General features: G+C 44.8%; 1 protein-coding gene across 4 annotated transcripts in view; it reads left to right on the top strand.

The window, feature by feature from the left end:
- Positions 1–26,757, top strand: part of LOC134944679 (neurabin-1-like) — a 199,285-nt gene extending 172,528 nt beyond the window's left edge. For all 4 annotated transcript variants that reach the window (XM_063933457.1, XM_063933454.1, XM_063933455.1 and 1 more), the window contains 2 exons: positions 14,244–14,432; positions 24,691–26,757. In XM_063933457.1, coding sequence (XP_063789527.1) covers positions 14,244–14,432; positions 24,691–24,855 — 354 coding nt within the window. In that variant the 3' untranslated portion in view covers positions 24,856–26,757. The remainder of the gene's footprint in view (positions 1–14,243; positions 14,433–24,690) is intronic.
- The last annotated feature ends 655 nt before the right edge of the window (positions 26,758–27,412 follow it).

Raw genomic sequence — 27,412 nt, forward strand, 5'->3', positions numbered from 1 at the left:
TCCTCCAGACTCAAGTTAGATTTTTGTGCCCGGCCGAGAAGGGTGCAATCTAGGTGGCTCTCCTAAAGAGCTGCTTAGAAAAAGTTTAGCTAGGTTTTTTATTTTACAGTGATTCCTGCTGGCAACAGGATCACTGCAGCGAGGGACTGAGGGGAGAAGGAGTCAACTCACCTGCGTGCAGGATGGATTGGCTTCTTGGCTACTGGACATCAAGCTCCAGAGGGACGATCACAGGTACAGCCTGGATGGTCACCGGAGCCGCGCCGCCGGCCCCCTTGCAGATGCTGAAGTCAGAAGAGGTCCAGAATCGGCGGCTGAAGACTCCTGCAGTCTTCTAAAGGTAGCGCACAGCACTGCAGCTGTGCGCCATTTTCCTCTCAGCACACTTCACACGCGGTCACGGAGGGTGCAGGGCGCTGGGGGGGGGCGCCCTGGGAGGCAAATGTAACCTATATAAAGGCTAAAAATACCTCACATATAGCCCCTAGAGGCTATATGGAGATATTTAACCCCTGCCTGATTTCTCTAAATAGCGGGAGACGAGCCCGCCAGAAAAGGGGCGGGGCCTATCTCCTCAGCACACGGCGCCATTTCCTCTCACAGCTCCGCTGGTCAGGACGGCTCCCAAGTCTCTCCCCTGCACTGCACTACAGAAACAGGGTAAAACAGAGAGGGGGGGGCAAATTTATGGCGATATTTTGATATAACAAAGCAGCTATAAGGGAGCACTTATTATAAGGCTATCCCTGATATATATATAGCGCTTTTGGTGTGTGCTGGCAAACTCTCCCTCTGTCTCCCCAAAGGGCTAGTGGGTCCTGTCTTCGTTAGGAGCATTCCCTGTGTGTCTGCTGTGTGTCGGTACGTGTGTGTCGACATGTATGAGGACGATATTGGTGTGGAGGCGGAGCAATTGCCAAATATGAGGATGTCACCCCCTAGGGAGTCGACACCAGAATGGATGCCTTTATTTATGGAACTACGGGATAGTGTCAACACGCTAAAGCAGTCGTTTGACGACATGAGGCGGCCGGACAATCAATTAGTGCCTGTCCAGGCGACTCAAACACCGTCAGGGGCTGTGAAACGCCCTTTGCCTCAGTCGGTCGACACAGACCCAGACGCAGGCACTGACTCCAGTGGTGACGGTGACGAATCAACCGTATTTTCCAGTAGGGCCACACGTTATATGATTTTGGCAATGAAGGAGGCGTTACATTTAGCTGATACTACAGGTACCACTAAACAGGGTATTATGTGGGATGTCAAAAAACTACCTATAGTTTTTCCTGAATCAGAAGAATTAAATGACGTGTGTAATGAAGCGTGGGTTGCCTCTGATAAAAAGCTGATAATTTCAAAGAAATTATTGGCATTATACCCTTTCCCGCCAGAGGTTAGGGAGCGCTGGGAAACACCTCCTAGGGTTGACAAGGCGCTAACACGCTTATCTAAACAAGTGGCGTTACCCTCTCCTGAGACGGCCGCACTTAAAGATCCATCAGATAGGAGGATGGAAAATATCCAAAAAAGTATATACACACATGCAGGTGTTATACTACGACCAGCTGTAGCGACTGCCTGGATGGGCAGTGCTGGGGTAGTTTGGTCAGAGTCCCTGATTGAAAATATTGATACCCTGGACAGGGACAATATTTTACTGTCGTTAGAACAAATAAAGGATGCATTTCTTTATATGCGTGATGCACAGAGGGATATCTGCACACTGGCATCACGGGTAAGTGCTATGTCCATTTCGGCCAGAAGAGCTTTATGGACGCGACAGTGGACAGGCGATGCGGATTCAAAACGGCATATGGAAGTTTTGCCGTATAAAGGGGAGGAGTTATTTGGAGTCGGTCTATCAGATTTGGTGGCCACGGCTACAGCCGGGAAATCCACCTTTCTACCTCAAGTCACTCCCCAACAGAAAAAGGCACCGACTTTTCAACCGCAGCCCTTTCGTTCCTTTAAAAATAAGAGAGCAAAGGGCTATTCATATCTGCCACGAGGCAGAGGTCGAGGGAAGAGACAGCAACACGCAGCTCCTTCCCAGGAACAGAAGCCCTCCCCGGCTTCTACAAAAGCCTCAGCATGACGCTGGGGCTTCTCAAGCGGACTCGGGGACGGTGGGCGGTCGTCTCAAAAATTACAGCGCGCAGTGGGCTCACTCGCAGGTAGATCCCTGGATCCTGCAGATAATATCTCAAGGGTACAGGTTGGAATTAGAGACAGATCCACCTCGCCGTTTCCTGAAGTCTGCTTTACCAACGTCCCCCTCCGAAAGGGAGACGGTTTTGGAAGCCATTCACAAGCTGTACTCTCAGCAGGTGATAGTCAAGGTACCTCTTCTACAACAAGGGAAGGGGTATTATTCCACTCTTTTTGTGGTACCGAAGCCGGATGGCTCGGTAAGGCCTATTCTAAATCTGAAGTCCTTGAACCTGTACATAAAGAAGTTCAAGTTCAAGATGGAGTCACTCAGAGCAGTGATAGCGAACCTGGAAGAGGGGGACTTTAGGGTATCCTTGGACATCAAGGATGCGTATCTCCACGTTCCAATTTACCCCTCACACCAGGGGTACCTCAGGTTCGTTGTACAAAACTGTCACTATCAGTTTCAGACGCTGCCGTTCGGATTGTCCACGGCACCTCGGATCTTTACAAAGGTAATGGCCGAGATGATGATTCTTCTTCGAAGAAAAGGCATATTAATTATCCCATACTTGGACGATCTCCTAATAAGGGCAAGGTCCAGAGAACAGCTAGAGATGGGATTAGCACTGTCTCAAGAAGTGCTAAAACAGCACGGGTGGATTCTGAATATTCCAAAATCCCAGTTAATGCCGACAACTCGTCTGCTGTTCCTAGGGATGATTCTGGACACGGTTCAGAAAAAGGTTTTTCTCCCGGAGGAAAAAGCCAAGGAGTTATCCGAGCTTGTCAGGAACCTCCTAAAACCAGGAAAGGTGTCTGTACATCAATGCACAAGAGTCCTGGGAAAAATGGTGGCTTCTTACGAAGCAATTCCATTCGGCAGATTCCACGCAAGAATTTTCCAAAGGGATCTGTTGGACAAATGGTCAGGGTCGCATCTTCAGATGCACCTACGGATAACCCTGTCTCCAAGGACAAGGGTGTCTCTTCTGTGGTGGTTGCAGAGTCCTCATCTATTGGAGGGCCGCAGATTCGGCATACAGGATTGGATCCTGGTGACCACGGACGCCAGCCTGAGAGGCTGGGGAGCAGTCACACATGGAAGAAACTTCCAGGGAGTATGGACGAGTCTGGAAACGTCTCTTCACATAAACATTCTGGAACTAAGAGCAATATACAATGCTCTAAGCCAGGCAGAACCTCTGCTTCAGGGAAAACCGGTGTTGATCCAGTCGGACAACATCACGGCAGTCGCCCATGTGAACAGACAGGGCGGCACAAGAAGCAGGAGTGCAATGGCAGAAGCTGCAAGGATTCTTCGCTGGGCAGAGAATCATGTGATAGCACTGTCAGCAGTGTTCATCCCGGGAGTGGACAACTGGGAAGCAGACTTCCTCAGCAGACACGATCTTCACCCGGGAGAGTGGGGACTTCATCCAGAAGTCTTCCACATGCTGGTAACCCGTTGGGAAAGACCAATGGTGGACATGATGGCGTCTCGCCTCAACAAAAAACTGGACAGGTATTGCGCCAGGTCAAGAGATCCGCAGGCAATAGCTGTGGACGCGCTGGTAACGCCTTGGGTGTACCAGTCGGTGTATGTGTTTCCTCCTCTGCCTCTCATACCAAAAGTATTGAGAATTATACGGCAAAGAGGCGTAAGAACGATACTAGTGGTTCCGGATTGGCCAAGAAGGACTTGGTACCCGGAACTTCAAGAGATGATCACGGAAGATCCGTGGCCTCTACCTCTAAGGAGGGACTTGCTTCAGCAGGGTCCCTGTCTGTTTCAAGACTTACCGCGGCTGCGTTTGACGGCATGGCGGTTGAACGCCGGATCCTAAAGGAAAAAGGCATGCCGGAAGAAGTCATTCCTACTTTGATTAAAGCAAGGAAGGAAGTAACCGTGCAACATTATCACCGAATTTGGCGAAAATATGTTGCGTGGTGCGAAGATCGGAGTGCTCCGACGGAGGAATTTCAACTGGGTCGATTCCTACATTTCCTGCAATCAGGAATGTCTATGGGTCTCAAATTGGGATCTATTAAGGTTCAAATTTCGGCCCTGTCGATTTTCTTTCAAAAAGAATTGGCTTCAGTCCCTGAAGTCCAGACCTTTGTTAAGGGAGTGCTGCATATACAGCCTCCTGTGGTGCCTCCAGTGGCACCGTGGGATCTCAATGTGGTTTTGGACTTTCTAAAATCTCATTGGTTTGAACCACTAAAAAAGGTGGATTTGAAATATCTCACTTGGAAAGTGACCATGCTTCTAGCCCTGGCTTCTGCCAGGAGAGTATCAGAATTGGCAGCTTTATCTTACAAAAGCCCATATCTGATTTTCCATTCGGACAGGGCAGAACTGCGGACTCGTCCGCATTTTCTCCCTAAGGTGGTGTCAGCATTTCATCTGAACCAGCCTATTGTAGTGCCTGCGGCTACAAGTGACTTGGAGGACTCCAAGTTACTGGACGTTGTCAGAGCATTAAAAATATATATTGCAAGGACAGCTGGAGTCAGAAAATCTGACTCGTTGTTTATATTGTATGCACCCAACAAGATGGGTGCTCCTGCGTCTAAGCAGACGATTGCTCGTTGGATCTGTAGCACAATCCAACTTGCACATTCTGTGGCAGGCCTGCCACAGCCTAAATCTGTAAAGGCCCACTCCACAAGGAAGGTGGGCTCATCTTGGGCGGCTGCCCGAGGGGTCTCGGCATTACAACTTTGCCGAGCAGCTACGTGGTCAGGGGAGAACACGTTTGTAAAATTTTACAAATTTGATACTCTGGCTAAGGAGGACCTGGAGTTCTCTCATTCGGTGCTGCAGAGTCATCCGCACTCTCCCGCCCGTTTGGGAGCTTTGGTATAATCCCCATGGTCCTTTCAGGAACCCCAGCATCCACTAGGACGATAGAGAAAATAAGATTTTACTTACCGATAAATCTATTTCTCGGAGTCCGTAGTGGATGCTGGGCGCCCATCCCAAGTGCGGATTATCTGCATAAATTGTACATAGTTATTGTTAACTAATTCGGGTTATTGTTGAAGGAAGCCATCTTTCAGAGGCTCCGCTGTTATCATACTGTTAACTGGGTTTAGATCACAGGTTGTACGGTGTGATTGGTGTGGCTGGTATGAGTCTTACCCGGGATTCAAAATCCTCCCTTATTGTGTACGCTCGTCCGGGCACAGTACCTAACTGGAGTCTGGAGGAGGGTCATGGGGGGAGGAGCCAGTGCACACCACCTGATCTGGAAAAGCTTTACTTTTTGTGCCCTGTCTCCTGCGGAGCCGCTATTCCCCATGGTCCTTTCAGGAACCCCAGCATCCACTACGGACTCCGAGAAATAGATTTATCGGTAAGTAAAATCTTATTTTAGTAACCGTCATCTTCACTGTCTCCCGGTGAATGATTTTGCTTTCGTTTTAATTAATAGTACTTGTAAAAAAGAATATATCCAAATTTTAAATGAATACTTTGAATTTCCAATCCAGAATTCTGGTATACAAAATTTATATATGTATGTCAACCATGTGTATCTGGGAACTTTTAAGAGTTGGTACTTTTGGGTAAAGTCCTTTCATACCAATAAGTTTTTAAGCATTGGTCTCCCATATATTGATTGAGACATGATTGTACTGAGCAAATTTGGATTACATCATTACACAAATATCATCATGCCTCCCACTGGCCAGTGACACAGGGTATCCGTTCAGATGGTCGATAGTGTTAAGGTCGACCACTATTGGTCGACATTGACATGGTCGACACGGACAAATGGTCGACACATGAAAAGGTCAACATGAGGTTTTCAATTTTTTTTCTTTTATGGAACTTTTTCATACTTTACGATCCACATGGACTACGATTGGGAACAGTAACCTGCCCCGTCACTTTACGCAAAAAACGACACCAAAAAAAGTTTAAAAAAAACCACACAAAACCTTATGCCGACCTTTTCATGTGTCAACCAATAGTGGTCGACCTAATGAGTGTCGACCTTAACATTGTCGACCATTCATACCGGAACCGCGACACAGTGACCCCTCTGTGTTACAGTGCTACTTACTCATCTTCTCCGGCTTGTGCAAACCCTAACCCTAAGTGGCCAGCGCTCAGTCTCCATACACATTTAGGTCAGTTTATTGAAGGGAAAATGGGAAGCCGGAGACATACCAATCATAATGTAAGAGCTGTCCTACACAACCTAAACAGACAACGTGGGTGAGAATGTGCAGCTGCCACGAAGTGTTTAAAGGAAATTAGACCATCTCCTTTTGAAGTCCGTGGTGGACAAACAATATGTAAAAGTAGAGGGTGGGGTATACATAATCAACAATAACAGTGTAGAAGTGCAACAAAATTCTGATTCTCCTTCCAGACTTCGCATCCGCAGAATGTCACCTCCGAATATGTCTGGTAAAGATATGGAGAGATAACCTCTCTTACTTTTTGCAGCCTATGTTTAGTCCTCTTGTAAACCCCCACAATGCCTTCCTTAATCCTCAATCCCACATTGTTTAAATTATTTTTTGATTATTAGAATTTTTTTTAAAGGTGAAAACAGTTACCTACCTGTTACCCTGGTACCTACAGCTCTGGGGTATCAGGAAGGGCCCATTGCTATACTGGACGGGAGGATGAATACTATGGGCATGTTATAGAAAGGGAGAACTACATTTTTTCACATTTAATTTATTTATTTTTTGTTTATTTTTATTTTTTTGCCACACCATGCAATGCGATCTATTAAGTACAAGTCCTTGCAGAGTTGCACTTTATTACTTTTCACCCTTTGCTGTGTCTGTTGTATCCATAAGAACTGTAGCTGTTGAGAAGCCACCACATGGTTTTCTGCTGTATTGATGATCCTACCATGTTCCTGAAGGATATTTATCACCTGGACTATTTTGTATCTCGCACTCAGATTTTCCCGTTACTAGAGCGTCATGTAGATTAGGACGTACTATGAGTGCCTGTTGCTTAGAGGGGCTTTAAGAATTGCCATTACTTTGGTGAAGGTGCTTGGAGAAGTGGACAGTCCAAATGCAAGACAAAGAATCTGAGGAACTGATGTGAAGTTGCGTTAGGAACGTGGAGATAGGCATCTTGTATATCTGTTGATCTAAGGAAGTCTCCTTCCTCTACTGCCACGAGAATGGATTGTACTGACTGTGATGTTGATTTATGCATTTGGAGCAAAGGGGGAAAAAAAGAGTAACTTTAAAATGCGCATAGAGATTTAAAATTGATGGAGATGTGTCCTAGCTCAAGTCTAGATTTCACTATAAAAATAAAGCTGCGGCTTTATTAGCTGTGGGCTACATACAAAAGCAACCAGTATTTACCCTGCATGCAAAAGCTAATAAATGTATTTGCACCCCTGCAGTGCAACTTAGTTTTTCAAGGTGCAACGTTACTTCTATTTTGCTTTGCTCCTGAGAATCGGCCCCTCCGTGTGGAAATCTGATGTGTATAATATATTGATTGAGCCATCTTGGATTGAAAACCTTTCGGAAGCCTTGGGATGATTTTCCTCCAGGAAAAGTTTGGAATGTAAGCTGGTGCTCCTCTGTTAGAGGAAAAGTAGTAATTACTACTTCCGCCAACGTAGTCTGTACACTGAGTTTTAATCAGTCCCGTTCCACTTTAGAAGGAGGAAAGTCTTGTAACCGTCCCATCAAAGTGCCGAAAGTACCGCTTACCTGTCCAGCCTTGTACTTCTGAGGTGTAAAGAAAACAGCTTCTAGTTCTCCTATATGGGGCAAATGTTCTTTACCTCCAGCGATTATTTGAACCTTTGAGTCCATTTTTACACTAAACAGAAAATTGCGAAAATCAATAACTCCATTTAAAAACAACGGAAAATCCACGATATATGAAAGTGTAGTGAAACTCTTCTAGACTGTGGGCACAGCCATAATGATTACCTGATAACTATTAGAGCTTTAATCTGGGTACACACCTGAACTGTATACTGTGAGTACAATATGTAGTGATATATCATGTCCCTGTACACACTGTACTATCTGTTATACAATGTCACAATATATCATTACAGGTGTAACGTTAAGTGACGAGCAGCACATCAGTTAGGAAGATAAGACAGTACAACAAATGAACTGGGTGTTCACAGTATACATTGATCGTAGTGATCCGTTGTGGATGACAAGATGGCCCAATATATCATATAGTGTACCCAGATTTACTCCTGGATGATGAGTAATTTCAACCAATGAAGCTTCACAAAGAAAATCAGCTGCATTTTGTTAATGCTTTTGCTTAAATAGTGTCTATGTTCTCTTGCGTATTCTTATGAAGGATCTCTGCCCATGGTCTTAGCACCCTGCGGGCCGAAGCTTAAATATTGTCTGTTCTCTCGCGTGTTCTTATGAAGGATCTCTGCCCATAGTCTTAGCGCCCTGCGGGCCGAAGCTGTAGCCACCTGAGTAAACGTATAGTCTTCATTTTCCTATCTGTAGGCTCTTTCGTTAGACCTCTGTCTTCTATTGTAATATTTGCACTCGTGGACATACTGGCTACAACACTACACAACACTAAAGGGCCCCATACACTAGAATTATAATGCCCGATTTCATCCGATTTTGGGCCAATAAATCAAATGAAAAGTGGCAAATCGGATGTGTTTTACATCCGATCTGATGCGCGGTTCCGTGAGCATCGGATCGGAGCCGCTAGGTCGTTAGTGCTGTACTCGTGATATGTCTGCTCCCGTAGGCATGGCTGGGATCGCATACGATACCTGACGCCCGGGAATCTGCCGGGTGGTTCAAGGGAAATTGCATCCAACTTTAGCCTCCGACATGTCGCTGTAGTGTATGGAGCCCTTAAGATGCTGAAAGGGATACAGATAAGTCTTTTAAGATTAAACTTGACATTTTACATTTGTTCCAATCCTTTATTAATGAGCTCTTTCATAACACCATGTACAAGAAACTGTGCCTGTTTGGTCAACCACAAAGAGTGAATCTTGCAGAGAAGCCGGGGCTGAGTATTTCATCTATCCCCAGGGTTTTCTTAAATATATATAAGTAGAACATCCACAACATCACAGCTAAATGATCTTTGTTCCAACCGATCTCCTGACTCCTTGCTAGATGACCAATCAAACTCAATATGGGAACCTAGAGACCAATTGGCACCAGAGGGATGAGGCTATACATAATTTATTACCCACATTTATATACTGTCTTGTCTCTTCTGCCCATGGCTACTAATGAAATTCTCTTTTGTGACGCATTGAATCTTGCTTTGATGTCAATACCCAGGAAATGAACTGTTTTATTTGCTCATGAGGCTGAGCCAGTATGTATTTGGCCTTTGGTTGTAGATTCCAGCAGGACAATATCTCTGCATTCTACAGCTTCCCGGTCACACAGCACAGAGGTGCAACCCAGAAGTCACATGTTACAGGCACTGGTGAGCTTTCTGTGTTTAGGGGTGTATTTACTAAGCCTTGGATGGAGATAAAGTAGCCGGAGTTCAAGTCCCAACCAACCAGCTACTGTCCGTTTTCAAACACAGCCTGTGACATGGCAGTTAGGAGCTAATTGGATGGTACTTTATCTCCATCCAAGGCTTAGTAAATAGACCCCATAGTAACAAAGCCCCACATTTGCTACATGGAAGTAGCAATTTGTGTTCTCAGGATGCAACCCCTTCTGCTTTCCCTTCCGCATCGACTGGGAACAGGTAAGCTTCCTGGCTAATTTGTAACCCTAATCTCAGAACACGACTTTCACTATCCTTATGCAGCTGAGAGACAGGATAAACAGAGGGTGTTTGCTCAGCTGAAGGAGTTAACCCATATGTTAAGGAGTTGTATAGGAAATATTGAATATGTTCACAATGACTCTGCAGTCATAATACTGTGTATTGTCAAATATTTTGAACACTATGCTGATGGGAAATGATTAGCCCAAGGGTGAACCTGAAAAGAAAATTACTCCTCCCTCATCTTTAGGACCGTGTACTGATGGAGGTTGGGATGCGGGTCAAAAAGATGAGTTGTAGTAATTTCCCCATTGCTATGCCATAACTATCTGCTCCTGTGTATTCCTGCAAAGCAAGTCGTCCGGGCTGTCGGTCAGTCTGTGTCCGCTCTGTAGCGGAATCACTTTCCTTCTAACATGGCAATCTACTGAAGAGGTGGAACAACATGGTGGATATATTTAGTTTAAGTATACAGTTAGGGGGGAATTCAATTAGCTATGGGACTTACCGCTGGCTTTTAGCTCCTGGTTTAGGCCCCATATCATGCTGTAAGCCCTACAGCTAATGCACTATAAGGCTTAGATTCTGGGTTAAGTGCTAGGAGCTATGCATTTACAGCACACAGTAAGCCCGCCACTAGCCCTGAGGGTGCACTTCATTCTGTTCACACCTTCCTGAGGAATGACTAGATATCCGCATTAAGTGCGCCCTTGGGTCTTACCGTCGGCAGAAACGGAATCAATCTGGGCTCTTAGCCCGGGGGCTAAAACCCCTTTGTTAAATCTCTCGACTAATTAAATTCCCCACAATTTACTCCAAATATTTAATGTACATTATGCAGATCAATAATACACACCCGTTCCTGTATAATGAGGCTTCACTTTTTTAACGTGCATTGAGATGCTGTTGTGTCTTAAGTTTGATTACAGCTCAGTCCATTCTGGGAGATCTTTGGATATTGTTACTGGCATAATTGGACACGTTATGGATAGTGCAAATCCATAGAGGAGACAGATATAGCAACTCTTCAGACAGGCGTTCCCAGATATACTGAGAATTGATCACTAACACGGCAATGTTCCCTACACGTTATTTTGGTTTGGGTTGGTCTGTGATCTTGAGGTGTTTTATTACTGTCCTCTTAATGTATAGCTATGCAGCATGTGGTGACTCCTTATAAACCTACTAGTGCTATCTTATCATGGTGTTCTACAGCGGGACTGACCTTTTCTTCCAGTGCTTTTCTTCATAGACTTTAGCTACAGCTATAACTTACCATTTATTTCCACGGCTATGCTTGTAGTAGACTTTGCACCATTCTTTTTTCATATATTCAGGGCTTAAAAAATCCTGTCAATCAATTTTATTTTATTTTTAAATCCTTGTTATTGAAGCATGTATACAAAAAAATCATTTCCAAAAGACAACCAAGTACAATCATGAACAGGACAAAGGTCCAGGAACCGTATCAAAACCGGGATCCATTCATTAGGTCAACACACTAGGTCAACCACTATTGGTCGATATGATGACATGGTCACTAGGTCGACACGGAAAAAGGTCGACATGAGCGTTTCACTTTTTTTTTCTTCATTTTTTTTACCTTTTTCATACTTTACGATCCACGTGGACTACAATTGGGAATAGTAACCTTGCGAGAAGATACGGTGCACTAATTGGAGTTCCCGGTCACTTTACGAAGAACACTACACCAACATTTAAAAAAAAAAACTCAAGTCGACCTTTTTCAATGTTGTCTTTGTTCATGTTGACCTAATGACCGTGTCGACTGATTTCAGGTGTCGACCCAGTCACTGTCGACCAATGGTCGACCTAATGACTGCCGACCTAGTTACTGTCGACCCTATTATCCACACCCATCAAAACCCCTTCCAAAAGCGGTTAGATGATACTGGAAAGTATTGTGAATACAAATAATTGTATGGCAGAAGCTAATGCTTGAGGTTCAGGATACCCAGGACCTCATTCTGTTGTAGTGTGGGTGATGGTATTTTTTGGGTTCTCCTACTAATATATTGTATTGTAAATTAATTTTATTCCTCATCCTCATTTGTGTCTGAAACGCAATGTAAAGGTGAATTCATAGCAACACTGCTACACTAATGTCTCTGTTTTTCTGTAGGTCAAAGTGTAACTGCTGTAATTTTAATCCCTTAGTGTTCTTAGACTTCAAAGGCATCCTCTGCTAAAGCTGGACAGAATTCAATGGTCCTGTGCTACAAAGAAACACTCATAAGACTAGGCTCTACCCTGCTGTTCATTGATTTAACGTTCTACTTGGGTTGGAGTGCTTCCTAGGAAATCCACAGGGCTTTCTACCTATTGATCAAAGGAAAAGGCAAAGCTTTATCACCGCCTTACAGGCTCTACTATTTTTTGTATACTTAGAGCTGTCAGCCCTTCAAGACAGGCATCATCCCATAGAATTTGCAAGTTCATTAGCCTGTGTTGTACGACAGTTTTCTGTGGCTATGTGTATTAATATAACGTGTGACCTGTTCCATGCAATACATTTTATTCAAAGGGGCAAACTCCATTACCCACAGGTTTCATGTGGTATTTTTCCCCGGATAAAGCAAACAAAGCTTTTTAATTAGAAAACTGCGAGCAGCCCCAAGGCAGTAGTTAACGCTGATTTCTGCGCACACCATCCAGAGGTCAGAGCCGAAATCGGCATTAACTGCTACCTCGGGGCTGCTCACGGGACTTTACCTAAAGGGACAGACCACTCAACACAACCTGCTGGTAAGTGAATCTACCCAAAAGGGTTAATGCAGAATACTCTTTCTTCTGGGCATTTTTCTGTAGTAGGAGTCTGTATACTCTTACAGAGGAGACCAGCCCTGGATAAAGGTGCATCTCTCCTTCCCAGCTAGTCCTTCATACTGCCCTGTGCGCACTTCCAGGCTGGCTTCTCATTGCATCGCTCTCCCACCCTACATGCTGGAGAAGGGGACGCAAAGCAGGCCACAACATTATATTAATTGTCCCCTCCCCATTAAAAAGACATTATGGTTTTATCGGGATCTGGACTATAGGGATCTATAGGGATCTGGACCCCATATTGTCCACACTGGAGAAGTCAACTGGTTCAAAAGGCTGACTGGTTCATATGGTTGACATGACAGTGGTCGACACACACGATTGACACTTTTTCTTCCTTCCTTGACTATCCATGTCACAAATCATAACCTTGAGTAACCTTATCGCGAGCGGAGGAAGACACTGTGGGCCTAGTTCAGACCTGATCTTAGCAGCAAATTTGTTAGGTGGGCAAAACCATGTGCATTGGGGGGGGGGAGCAGATATAACATATGCAGAGAGAGTTAGATTTGGGTGAGGTGTTTTAAAACTGAAATCTAAATTGCAGTGTAAAAATAAAGCAGCCAGTATTTACCCTGCACAGAAACAAAATAACCCACCCAAATCTAACTCTCTCTGCACATGTTATATCTGCCTCCCCTGCAGTGCACATGGTTTTGCCCAACTGCTAACAAATTTGCTGCTACAATCAGGTCTGAATTAGGCCCTAAGCCATAAGTGTGGCGAATGATAAATGGACCCCTAAGCATGGGACGTAACAAAGTGGGTAGAAAAAAAACACATACAGATTGTTTTGAAATGATCAAGTTGTTTTTTTAATATTTTATCATTTTAAAGGATTTTTTTTAATATTTATGGGAAGCATATGGGTTATGACTAGGGCTTAAATTTTCTTTTACTCTGTATAATTGCTTTTGTTTTCTGCAGTAGTCTAACCAACCTCAATAACAATATATAGACCTTTTTATTTACATACAATGCAATAGGTTGAACCAGTTTGGCACATAGTAATGCTAATCTGTTATATGTCCCCATTATAAAGCGCTATTTAGGATTTGACTGCAGAAAAATAACAAAACTCTGCCTTGTGTAACTTGGACACACGGTTACAGATCTGTGTGACAAATCCATTCATAGAAAACTGCAGCGAGTCTATGGCTTCTGGTCGGCCGTAGATTGAGGGAACTGCAGATCAGTTATAGCCTCTGTATGTTTTATGTTCTTACACTTTTATCATACCCTTCTGTCCTGCACTGAAATCTCAGAAGACAGGGAGAATTACCAAATAAGCTCAACTAGATAGAACTCCAGGATCAGGGCCAAGAATTTACTAGATCATGAAGAAATGAGTGTACTGTTGGCTTAAAAAAAATTGGGGGAGAGGGAGGGGGGGTGTTTGTTCGTCCTACCACTGTTTCATGTTCTGGAGCCTGTCCAGTTAGCTATACCCAGCCGACCACCAAGCAGCAAAGATCTGAAGAGTCACTAAGCCGCTCTCTTGTTGCAGGCATTAGACGATGATGTCACCGCGACCGGGAAGCAGAATCAGTGGCATAGCCGGCCTGTGTCTGACTGGACCGCTCAGCAAGTGTGTCACTGGTTAATGGGAATGAACATGGAGCAATACATCACTGATTTCACAGCCAAAAACATTGATGGACAGCAGTTAATGCTGCTGGACAGTGACAGATTGAAGGTAAGGCTCACTATATTTTCTGTCCGGCATAATAGGCCCAGAAAAGCTGGCCATCTTAATAAATCATTTTATAGTATGATTTCACTATGCGGATGGATCTTGCGATGTCTCGCACTGCTTGTGAGTGCGTTGAGTTGCGTTGCAGCCATGAGTTTCATGCATCCCAGACGCATCCCCACGTGCATGTAGGACAAGTGTTCTGTGAGCGTGTTGTGGCAGTGTAGACAGAACTGCGTACTATTCAGGGATGAGCGTATACAGCGATCCGTTTGCTTTCAGATATATCTCCTGCAGCAGGTGTAGGCCTGGTACAAATGCATACTGATAGTGACAACACCACTAGCGGATGGATAGGGCTGGTGTAGACAACTCTGAATACAGGAGAAGATCAGCATTTGTTTTCTAGCGCCCAATACAGCCAACTAGCGTGCAACTCTGGATCAGACTAATTATCTGCAATATACAGACACAGGGGCCACACTACAATCATATTGGACTGGTGAGCTAGCTGGCGACACTCAAGCAGAATAGGTGCTGGAATAATAAGAATTTACTTACCGATAATTCTATTTCTCGTAGTCCGTAGTGGATGCTGGGAACTCCGTAAGGACCATGGGGAATAGCGGCTCCGCAGGAGTCTGGGCACATCTAAAGAAAGCTTTAGGACTACCTGGTGTGCACTGGCTCCTCCCCCTATGACCCTCCTCCAAGCCTCAGTTAGGATACTGTGCCCGGACGAGCGTACACAATAAGGAAGGATTTTGAATCCCGGGTAAGACTCATACCAGCCACACCAATCACACCGTACAACTTGTGATCTGAACCCAGTTAACAGCATGATAATAGAGGAGCCTCTAGAAAAGATGGCTCACTACAGCAATAACCCAAATTTTTTTTTTTTTTTTTTGGTAACAATAATTATGTACCAGTATTGCAGACAATCCGCACTTGGGATGGGCGCCCAGCATCCACTACGGACTACGAGAAATAGAATTATCGGTAAGTAAATTCTTATTTTCTCTGACGTCCTAGTGGATGCTGGGAACTCCGTAAGGACCATGGGGATTATACCAAAGCTCCCAAACGGGCGGGAGAGTGCGGATGACTCTGCAGCACCAAATGAGAGAACTCCCGGTCCTCCTCAGCCAGGGTATCAAATTGGTAGAATTTTACAAACGTATTTGCTCCTGACCAAGTAGCTGCTCGGCAAAGTTGTAAAGCAGAGACCCCTCGGGCAGCTGCCCAAGATGAGCCCACCTTCCTTGTGGAGTGGGCATTTACAGATTTTTTGGCTGTGGCAGGCCTGCCACAGAATGTGCAAGCTGAATTGTACTACAAATCCAACGAGCAATAGTCTGCTTATAAGCAGGAGCACCCAGCTTGTTGGGTGCATACAGGATAAACAGCGAGTCAGATTTCCTGACTCCAGCCGTCCTGGAAACATATATTTTCCGGGTCCTGACAACGTCTAGCAACTTGGAGTCCTCCAAGTCCCTAGTAGCCGCAGGCACCACAATAGGTTTGGTTCAGGTGAACGCTGAAACCACCTTAGGGAGAAACTGAGGACGAGTCCTCAATTCCGCCCTGTCCGAATGGAAAATCAGATAAGGGCTTTTTCAGGATGAAGCCGCCAATTCTGACACGCGCCTGGCCCAGGCCAGAGCCAACAGCATGACCACTTTTCCTGTGAGATATTTTAACTCCACAAATTTAAGTGGGTCAAACCAATGTGACTTTTGGAACCCAAAAACTACCTTGAGATCCCAAAGTGCCACTGAAGGCACAAAAGGAGGCTGTATACGCAGTACCCCTTTAACAAACATCTGAACTTCAGGGACTGAAGCTAGTTCTTTTTGGAAGAAAATTGACAGAGCCGAAATTTGAACCTTAATGGACCCCAATTTCAGGCCCATAGATACTCCTGTTTGCAGGAAATGTAGGAATCGATCCAGTTGAATTTCCTCCGTCGGGCCTTACTGGCCTCGCACCACGCAACATATTTTCGCCAAATGCGGTGATAATGTTTTGCGGTTACATCCTTCCTGGCTTTGATCAGGATAGGGATGACTTCATCCGGAATGCCTTTTTCCTTCAGGATCCGGCGTTCAACCGCCATGCCGTCAACGCAGCCGCGGTAAGTCTTGGAACAGACAAGGTCCTTGCTGGAGCAGGTCCCTTCTTAGAGGTAGAGGCCACGGATCCTCCGTGAGCATCTCTTGAAGTTCCGGTTACCAAGTCCTTCTTGGCCAATCCGGAGCCACGAATATAGTGCTTACTCCTCTCCATCTTATCAATCTCAGTACCTTGGGTATGAGAGGCAGAGGAGGGAACCCATACACTGATTGGTACACCCACGGTGTTACCAGAGCATCTACAGCTATTGCCTGAGGGTCCCTTGACCTGGCGCAATACCTGTCGAGTTTTTCCCAACGGTTTATAATCATGTGGAAGACTTTTGGGTGAAGTCCCCACTCTCCCGGGTGGAGGTCGTGCTGAGGAAATCTGCTTCCCAGTTGTCCACTCCCGGAATGAAAACTGCTGACAGTGCTATCACATGGTTTTTTGCCCAGCGAAGAATCCTTGCAGCTTCTGCCATTGCCCTCCTGCTTCTTGTGGCACCCTGTCTGTTTACGTGGGTGACTGCCGTAATGTTGTCTGACTGGATCAACACCGGCTGACCTTGAAGCAGAGGTCTTGCTAAGCTTAGAGCATTGTAAATGGCCCTTAGCTTCAGGATATTTATGTGAAGTGATGTCTCCAGGCTTGACCATAAGCCCTGGATATTCCTTCCCTGTGTGACTGCTCCCCAGCCTCGCAGGCTGGCATCCGTGGTCACCAGGACCCAGTCCTGAATGCCGAATCTGCGGCCCTCTAGAAGATGAGCACTCTGCAACCACCACAGGAGGGATACCCTTGTCCTTGGTGACAGGGTTATCCGCTGATGCATCTAAAGATGCGACCCGGACCTTTTGTCCAGTAGGTTCCACTGGAAAGTCTTGCGTGGAATCTGCCGAATGGGATTGCTTCGTAGGAAGCCACCATTTTTACCCAGAACCCTTGTGCATTGATGCACTGAGACTTGGTTCGGTTTTAGGAGGTTCCTGACTAGCTCGGATAACTCCCTGGCTTTCTCCTCCGGGAGAAACACCTTCTTTCTGGACTGTGTCCAGGATCATCCCTAGGAACCGAAGACAAGTCGTCGGAACCAGCTGCGATTTTGGAATATTGAGAATCCAATCGTGCTGCCGCAACACTACCTGAGATAGTGCTACACCGATCTCCAACTGTTCCCTGGATCTTACCCTTATCAGGGAATCGTCCAAGTAAAGGATAACTAAAATTCCCTTCCTTCGAAGGAATATCATCATTTCGGTCATTACTTCAGTAAAGACCCGGGGTGCCGTGGACCATCCCTACGGCAGCGTCTGAACTGATAGTGACCGTTCTGTATCATAACCTGAGATACCCTTGGTGAGAAGGGTAAATTTTGACATGAAGGTAAGCATCCTTGATGTCCCGAGACATCATGTAGTCCCCTTCTTCCAGGTTCACAATCACTGCTCTGAGTGACTCAATCTTGAATTTGAACCTCTGTATGTAAGTGTTCAAAGCTTTTAGATTTTAAAATCGGTCTCACCGAGCCGTCTGGCTTCGGTACCACAATAGTGTGGAATAATACCCCGTTCCCTGTTGCAGGAGGGGTATTTAATTATCACCTGCTGGGAATACAGCTTGTGAATGGCTTCCAAAACTGCCTCCCTGTCAGCGGGAGACGTCGGTAAAACAGACTTTTGGAAACGGCGAGGGGAATACGTCTCGAATTCCAATTTGTACCCCTGAAATATTACCTGAAGGATCCAGGGGTCTACTTGCGAGTGAGCCCACTGCGCACTGAAATTCATTGAAAACGGGCCCCCACCGTGCCTGAGCTTGTAAAGCCCTAGCGTCATACTGAGGGCTTGGCAGAGGCGGAAAAGGGTTTCTGTTCCTGGGAACTGGCTGATCACTGCAGCCATTTTCCTCTCCCTCTGTCACGAGCAGAAAAGAGGAACCCTTTTGTCCGCTTGCCAAACAGGACTGCGCCTGATAATACGGCGTCTTATTTTGAGAGGCGACCTGGGTTACAAACGTGGATATCCCAGCTGTTGCCGTGGCCACCATGTCTGAAAGACCGACCCCAAATGTTCCCTTTTTTAAGGCAATACTTCCAAATGCCGTTTGGAATCCGCATCACCTGACCACTTTACTGGTCGAATTGGACAACGCACTTATACTTGATGCCAGTCGGCAAATATTCCGCTGTGCATCATGCATATATAGAAATGCATCTTTTAATTGCTCTATAGGCAATAATATACTGTCCTTATCTAGGATATCAATATTTCCAGTCAGGGAATCCGACCACGCCAACCCAGCACTGCACATCCAGGCTGAGGCGATTGCTGGTCGCAGTATAACACCAGTATGTGTGTAAATACATTTTAGGATACCCTCCTGCTTTCTATCAGCAGGATCCTTAAGGGCGGCCATCTCAGGAGAGGGTAGAGCCCTTGTTCTTACAAGCGTGTGAGCGCCTTATCCCCCCTAGGGGGTGTTTCCCAACGCACCCTAACCTCTGGCGGGAAAAGGTATACTGCCAATAACTTTTTAGAAATCATCAATTGTTATCGGGGGGAAACCCACGCATCATCACACACCTCATTTTATTTCTCAGATTCAGGAAAACTACAAGTAGTTTTTCCTCACCAACATAATACCCCTTTTTGGTGGTACTCATATTATCAGAAATGTGTAAACATTTTCCTTTGCCTCCATCATGTAACGTGTGGCCCTATTGGAAAACACGGTTTGTCTCTTCACCGTCGACACAGGAGTCAGTATCCGTGTCGGCGTCTGTATTTGCCATCTGAGGTAACGGGCGCTTTAGAGCCCCTGACGGCCCATGAGACGTCTGGACATGCACAAGCTGAGTAGCCGGCTGTCTCATGTCAACCACTGTCTCTTATACAGAGCTGACACTGTCACGTAATTTTCAACAGTACATCCACTCAGGTGTCGACCCCCTAGGGGGTGACATCACTATTACAGACACTCTGCTCCGTCTCCACATCATTTTTCTCCTCATACATGTCGACACAAACGTACCGACACACAGCACACACACAGGGAATGCTCTGATAGAGGACAGGACCCCACTAGCCCTTTGGGGAGACAGAGGGAGAGTTTGCCAGCACACACCAGAGCGCTATATATATATACAGGGATAACCTTATATAAGTGTTTTCCCCTTTATAGCTGCTGTATTATTTATACTGCGCCTAATTAGTGCCCCCCTCTCTTTTTTAACCCCTTTCTGTAGTGTAGTGACTGCAGGGGAGAGCCAGGGAGCTTCCCTCCAACGGAGCTGTGAGGGAAAATGGCGCCAGTGTGCTGAGGAGATAGGCTCCGCCCCCTTCTCGGCGGCCTTATCCGTTTTTCTGTATGTTCTGGCAGGGGTTAAATGCATCCATATAGCCCAGGAGCTATATGTGATGCATTTATTTTAGCCATATAAGGTTTTTATCGATTTATTGCGTCTCAGGGCGCTGCCCCCCCAGCGCCCTGCACCCTCAGTGACCGGAGTGTGAAGTGTGCTGAGAGCAATGGCGCACAGCTGCGGTGCTGTGCGCTACCTTATCTGAAGACAGGACCGTCTTCTGCCGCCGATTTTCCGGACCTCTTCGCTCTTCTGGCTCTGTAAGGGGGCCGGCGGCGCGGCTCCGGGACCCATCCAGGCTGAACCTGTGATCGTCCCTCTGGAGCTAATGTCCAGTAGCCAAGAAGCCCAATCCACTCTGCACGCAGGTGAGTTCGCTTCTTCTCCCCTTAGTCCCTCAATGCAGTGAGCCTGTTGCCAGCAGGTCTCACTGAAAATAATAAACCTAAACTAAAACTTTCACAAAGAGCTCAGGAGAGCCCCTAGTGTGCACCCTTCTCGTTCGGGCACAGAGATCTAACTGAGGCTTGGGGGAGGAGCCAGTGCACACCAGGTAGTCCTAAAGCTTTCTTTAGATGTGCCCAGACTCCTGCGGAGCCGCTATTCCCCATGGTCCTTACGGAGTTCCCAGCATCCACTAGGACGTCAGAGAAATGGGGACACAGTACTCGGCAAGGTTTTCATCAAAGTAACCGAACTCCTTTTACAATAGTGGCCGGAACTGCTGAATAAACCAGATGATGTGCCGTGGTCAGGGGATCCTGTTTCTGAAAGGTTTTTGCTGTATTATTTATAGCATGGGTCTTCAACCTGTGGCACTCCAGCTGCTGTGAAACTACACATCCCAGCATGCCCTGCCACAGCTTTGCTATTATGGTATGCTTAAACTGAGACAGGGCATGCTGGGATGTGTAGTTCCACAGCAGCTGGAGGGCCGCAGGTTGAAGACCCATGATTTATAGCATTTTAAGATCCTCCTTCCCTCTGAACAAATTGCAGTATTGATCTGAAGCAGATCAGACCAAGAGGGAAGTTGTTCATGGCTGCGCTGTAAAGTAAAATGGGTAGTACGGTGTGTCGGTTCATAAAACACCCACACACACCTGAGAGATTTTATTTTCATCTAGCGCCACTGTGTGTATATGTATTATACAGTGTGTGTGTGTGTGTGTGTGTGTGTGTGTGTTATATAAAGTCAGATGGTGCCACCTGCTGGTTAAGTAAACATTGCACTGAACCGTGATGATGCAAATCTCCTAGTAGAGATTAGAGGCAACACACATTTTTGACCTTTTCTCCGTGGAATATTTGCCTTATTCCATCTTTGGCTGCACATTCTGTACACAGAATTCCTACATCAGGGCTTCGCTCTAAGTAGGTCCATTCTGGGTCATGACGTAGCCAATATGAAACAACACTATAAAAGTTCAGTCATACTTAAGCCTAATACACGAGATGTTTTGTGCTTTGTTAGCACGGACCAGTCGGTTCAGGATTAGTTTCAATCCATTTGCAGTACGGATGCTAAATGTAGGATTGTATTATTTTTATGTTTTGTATGTTTTAACTGTGTCGCCTGCTACTTGGTGCCATGTACTATTGTCTTTTCGTCTGTCAAATCGTTTTGGTTAATGACCGTAAATGAACTTTGAACTACACGCTATACAATATATCGTTCTGAATTATATATAAGGGACATCAGATGTATCATGTAGATCCCACCGTGCGGGGGTTGATAGAATTTCATGCATCCCGTCCCAACCCTACCAAGTTCAGACGGCAGCGATGTCGGGCTGGGTACACATTGTCTAGTGTGTACCCAACAAATATAGTGGTGGATGCTCAATTAGCTTATTGATATCATTCAGGTGCTTGAAAGGGAGGGGTATTTCTAAGCAAGAAAAAAACACTTGTTTCCCCCAGCACCCTGAATGATAGCAGTAACCAGATATAAATCCCATACAATAGCTTAGAATTCAGAGATCTCAGTAACATATCTGCGCAAATGTATGTGTAAGCCCTCAAGCCGCGTCAAGGCCTCTCTGTATATATATTGGGGGTCCCTAGCGCTATATCTAGGTGCAGGGCGTGACACCCCAAAAAAACCAGCATAAACCAGACAGCCCAGGGCAGCATACCAGTGAAAAAACTATAATGTTAATAAATTAATGTTTAAGAAGCCGAAGCTATAGAGAAAGTGATACATTTTTTTAATTACATCTGATTTTTGTGTTTTTTTTTCTTGCTTACAAAAAAACCCTCCCTTTCAAGCACCTGAATGATATCACTAAGCTAATTGAGCATCTGCCACTATATTTGCTTGTTGTGAAAGGCAGAGAGGTTCCTGCATTAGGAGGAAATGCAGGTCCTGACATGCCACATGGAGCATTATGGGGTTGCTCCAAGGTGGTTAGCTCTTAGCTTAGATATATTGTAGCAGGGAGCCATTATCATGTAGCTCCTTGCCGGTTAAACATAGACCCAGATTGGGGTGTGGTGTGGTGCCCCTGAATTGGCGGACCTGGATGGCTTTAGTGTGGCATACCCTTACATTAACACTTATCACATACTAATTTCTTTAACACCATTTCTTATGTTTCCCCCAGCACCCTGAATGATAACAGTAACCAGATATAAATCTCATACAATATCTTAGAATTCAGCCTAATCACCTGCGCGCTCTCTCTCTCACTGTCAATGTGAAGTACTGAACCCTTCCTGTGGTGATACCACTGTAACTCCCCCACAGTCACCATCACCACGGCACGGGGAATGCAGTAGAATTGAATGTGATCGTTGGAATTTGAAGGGGAGAGGTTACAACCTTGGAAAGACATGAAGTGGACAAGTTGACATCAACTAATCAGCTTCTAGCTATCATTTTTCTAGGACAGTCTATGAATTGATAGCAGCTGGTTGGTTGCTATGGGCGGGTGGAATTCAATTGTTTGAAAAGTTGGTTGGGTGTCTGGTTTTTTCCCCCTATAAGATAGGAAAAAACAGACACCCAACTGACTTTTCATACAATTGAATACCCCCTTTATCTCTCTCCAAGTTGTGATACGTCTCCTTCTGAGCGAGGCAGTACTCGTGTGTACACAGTCATGTATGTATAGTTATATTTGTGGCCAATGGTGAGCAGGATCCAGATACATGACATTCCAGATTAGTCTTTGTATGTATCACCCAGTCTAACTCATCCAATTGTAGCCACAGGCGATTACTACCTGAGGCTTCTGTAAGCACCTGAGTGGCTTTTATTGGTGTTCCGAGAATCCTTGGGTACACAGATGTCAATCCTTCGCTTCCCTGTTTGTGGTAGACTATGGGAGTTTATAATGGATCTGATAATATTAGTATGCCACTGGTGTGAAGACTGCAATTTGTTGCACACTACCACAGGGATTTTTTAAGGGTTTGGGATTGTGGTGTGATGCACATCATTATGTTATGACGATGTGTGTGTTGGATGTTACACAATCCCTTACTTCTGTTACAAGTCTAGCCACATTGTACCAGCTTATGTTATTTCCCTGTTACCTTTAGTTCTAATGGGGGGAATTAATTTGTTTTTCCCTGCTGTCAACACCAGATGGCACCCAGTGAAGCAATTATATTGTTTCTCCATTCGGGTTAAGTGGCCATGAGGTAACATTTCAGCTCGCAGCACCGGAGATGGCAAGCCGAAATGTGCGAAAAGTCGTCCGTTTGGCGTCAAAATAGTACTTTGTGTGACCCAAAACTGGTTTACTTTACATGGCTAAACCTGGTCTGTTTGGGCATGACATGCACGATAATACAGAACAGCCCTCTAGCTCTTGTATGGATGTCGCCCTCTGTAACAGAGGGGTGAGTGCAATTAGCTGTGATGTAATGGTGTGTTGGGCATATATGCTAGTGTAGAGTCTTGCAGAAAACTGGGGTCCCTTGACGATGGGCTGCAAGCTTAAATGTTTTGATCAGAATATGAACAAAATCCACATGCTTTTATTTACTGGGTACACCCAGAGAGTGGTGATAATTAATGAATTAATATTGCCACACAGCTGTACCATGTATATTAATGGTAAACCCTATGCGCAGACATATTTCTCTTCTACTTTATCACTATAACTTATCCCATCACCAGTGCAGTCCGTTTTCTTGATCTTTATCCAGACGTATGTTTCTCCAAATCCTTGCATTTGCAAGGGTGACCTTAAGGGCCCATACACCCGGGCAGAATTGGGACCGTTCTCTGGTCTTCAAATGGGAAAATCCAACATGTTGGAAATCCTTGATTTACCGATTCCGGACAAAAAAACAAACATCCGGGATCGGCGAGTCTGTGTTTTTAACATGCTGAATTTTGCTGGTTCCCCGATGGATCATTGTTGTCTGCCAATCCTCATATTCAGTGGATTGGAGTTGGCATCTGTGAATTGTCCAGCTGATGTATGGCCTGTATCACACTTTTGGCTGCCATGCTCTTATCTATTTGTTTGGACAAGTGCTGTTTGTCTATACAGGTCTGGCTCTAGTGACCAAATGCTGAGGACCCCACATAAGGGAATTATTTTCTGATTTTCAAGTGCCGCTCCTGATGGGGCTGAGGGGGCCTCCTTTAACACTGCTGATATGTAACTTGACTTCTTCCATGGTGTGTGTGTGTGTGTGTGTGTGTGTGTGTGTGTGTGTGTGTGTGTGTGTGTGTGTTTTATATCCGTTCTTTTAGATACATATATGTATTCTGTGTACATATTTACTTATTTATTTATTTTTATTTATTTATTACATTTTAAGGCACTTGGTGTTTCAAGCCAGACAGACCGAGCCACCATCAAGAAGAAAATTAAAGAAATCAAAAAAGCACAAGAGAAACTGGAAAAACAAAAGGAAAAATGTACAAAAAAGGAAATACAGAAGAAAAGCGGTAAAGTGGCAGCAACTGTGGAATCCAGCTGCTAAAACATCCCACCAGAATGCTTATCAGTCCCAGTGTTGTATATGTATATAGGTGTACAATTTAAAAGGAGTGACAAATCTTTAACATATTTAGAACATTTCTTAACTACTTCTAGTGTCGGCTTCTAAAATGAACGTCGCCCAGGGAGCATAATTTTATTTAGTATTTTTATTAAAAAGCAGTTACTATATTTGTACTGATTTCTTGGAAGTGTCTTTCTTTTTTTTCTTTTTTTATAAGTGTCTGAGGTGGTGCATATTTTAAACGAAACCCCCATGCCCCCAAACAACCACTTAATAAAGCATGGATCGCGCGAGAACCTTTCACATTCCAGAAGGGATGTCTCCTGTCGCTCCCTCATGTCTTAATATCCCTTGTAAGAACACTGGTTTGCTTGTAGTATGTCTGTAGTTAGTGTTCTGTGTGACTGTCACCCCGATACCACTGTCTATCAGGTTGCTTTCTAATACAATCTGTGGCTGCTAACCGTAATTCAGTGACATGAACTTTACTGCGAGATAACTGCGACCTGTTCCGATGGGGACTGTGAACGGCTTGTGCATCTTTGTGGTTTGTGAGAGAACAGCGGAACTAATCCAGTGTGACAACCTGTGATTCATTGAGCGTTTACATATAGTTGCCTGTACTGAGACTGCGCGCAGCTTTCCTCCTCTTCTATTGCACTTGGTCATACAGCGGATTTGCTGGTACATCTTCCTGTGAAGAATTCAACAAATACCCTTCGCAGAAGACAAAAACGCCAGTGCAGTTAGCAGACGGCAACTGTTGTGTTTTCCCATGCTAAAATATAATCACTCCTATGTAAAATGATGGCTGCAATAATGGTACTAGTGACAGGGCCAAGAAAATATTGTGCACCTAATCCACATCTGTGGTACGCTGTATAAATGCTTTTCAGCTGTGGTAGAAGCAGTTTATGGGACAAAAGTCTAAGCTCCCCCCCCCCCCCCCCCCGCCCCCTTTCCCAGTCATTGCTGGGATTCTACTGCCTTGAGAGGCTAATAGACAAGCAAGCAGCTGACACCATAGCTGTCTGTGCTTTCCTTATGTAAAGGGAACCACGGATCCTATTGACTAGTGTATGTTGGCATTAGCACTCGTGCTGTAAATTGCAATGTTCAGAAACGCTGACCCGATATTACTTATACCCCGTGCGATATCTCACAACCACTTCATCAGCACGGTGTGGATTCTTGCATTCTGTTCTGCTTTGTAGACCTCTGCAAAGTATGAGGCACTGATTGCAGTATGGTGAATGAGAGACTGACCAGGCCATGTGATAACCGTTTATATGTCTGCAACATCTAATTTTGTATCTTTTCATATCAAGTTTGACACCCCAACAGAAAGATATAGATATATCTAATTTTGTACTGCTAGTTGTGAATAGAGTAGTAAACTGTAAATGTGGGAAAGGCAGTAAAATGCAGTTTGTTTTTAAGAAGACCTTATGAAAAGAATAGAAAGTTTTCATGTAAATGACTTCTAGAAACCACGTGTAAACATTCTTCCGTATACCCCCTGAACTTATTCAGTGGATATTGAAGCAGAAATACATTCCTAGGACTTTGACCCATTTCCTTCTGCATTGTCAATTGCCTAATTTTAGGTAATAATGTCCCTTTAAGTATAAGATATCTTTGTAGAAGCAAAATGAACTCTATTTTTTCACAGTCAAAATGAATTGTTTATATTGCATCAGAATATTACAGTACTATTACTTCTGTGCTTTTCCAAATGATGTTCTTTTTGTCAATTGTGGACCAACTCATGCTCTGTTTTTTTCCACTAAATGTAGATCTTTAAACAAAATCATGAAAACTTAGAAACATTTTGTAAAAAAAAAAAAAAAGTTTTATACAATAAAACTGACCCTTTTCTGATCTTGTATGTATTTTCATTTTTATCTAAACTGGTTATGAGGCGGACACATCTGGATGCAATGTGCCTAGAAGTGAGTAAGCTCTTACGAGTCCAGGCTTACCTTGAGTGTTTGATACCACAAAGTATTCATGTCACAGAGTAACCTTAATACACCACACATTATGCTAGAGTTAAAGGTTATTGTGCAGATGCCGCACAGCTGTTAGGGATCCAATTGGAATTGGGGGGGGGGGGGGGAACGAATACATTTCCTATAGGTGTATTCGGTCTCTTACTCTTGTGTAGGAGAAGTGTGTCTAGTTTTCCATGCCCATATTCTGCCACTGCTAAGGCTATAACATGGCCATTGTGGGCACCCCACTAACCCTTTCTGTCTCTGCTTACCCGGCCATGCTAGAGAACTAGTGGATGGAAACGTGAGATACCTTTCTGGGGCTGTAGTTTGTGTTGCATTAAAAGAACTATAGGAACAAGCATGGGAAAGTATCTCAAATGCACAAATTTTTTCCGATGTCAGAAAATAAATTTTAAAGCTTATGTTGACCAAAAATTTTTCTCATCTAAAACTGATGCATCCAAACAGTATAATTCAGACTGACCAGAAAGGTGTGCAAACCAAAGGGCTATTTCACAACGGTTTTGTGCCGTGTTCAA

This window comes from Pseudophryne corroboree, chromosome 7 (assembly GCF_028390025.1).
Source record: "Pseudophryne corroboree isolate aPseCor3 chromosome 7, aPseCor3.hap2, whole genome shotgun sequence".
In the NCBI taxonomy this organism is placed as follows: Eukaryota; Metazoa; Chordata; class Amphibia; order Anura; family Myobatrachidae; genus Pseudophryne; species Pseudophryne corroboree.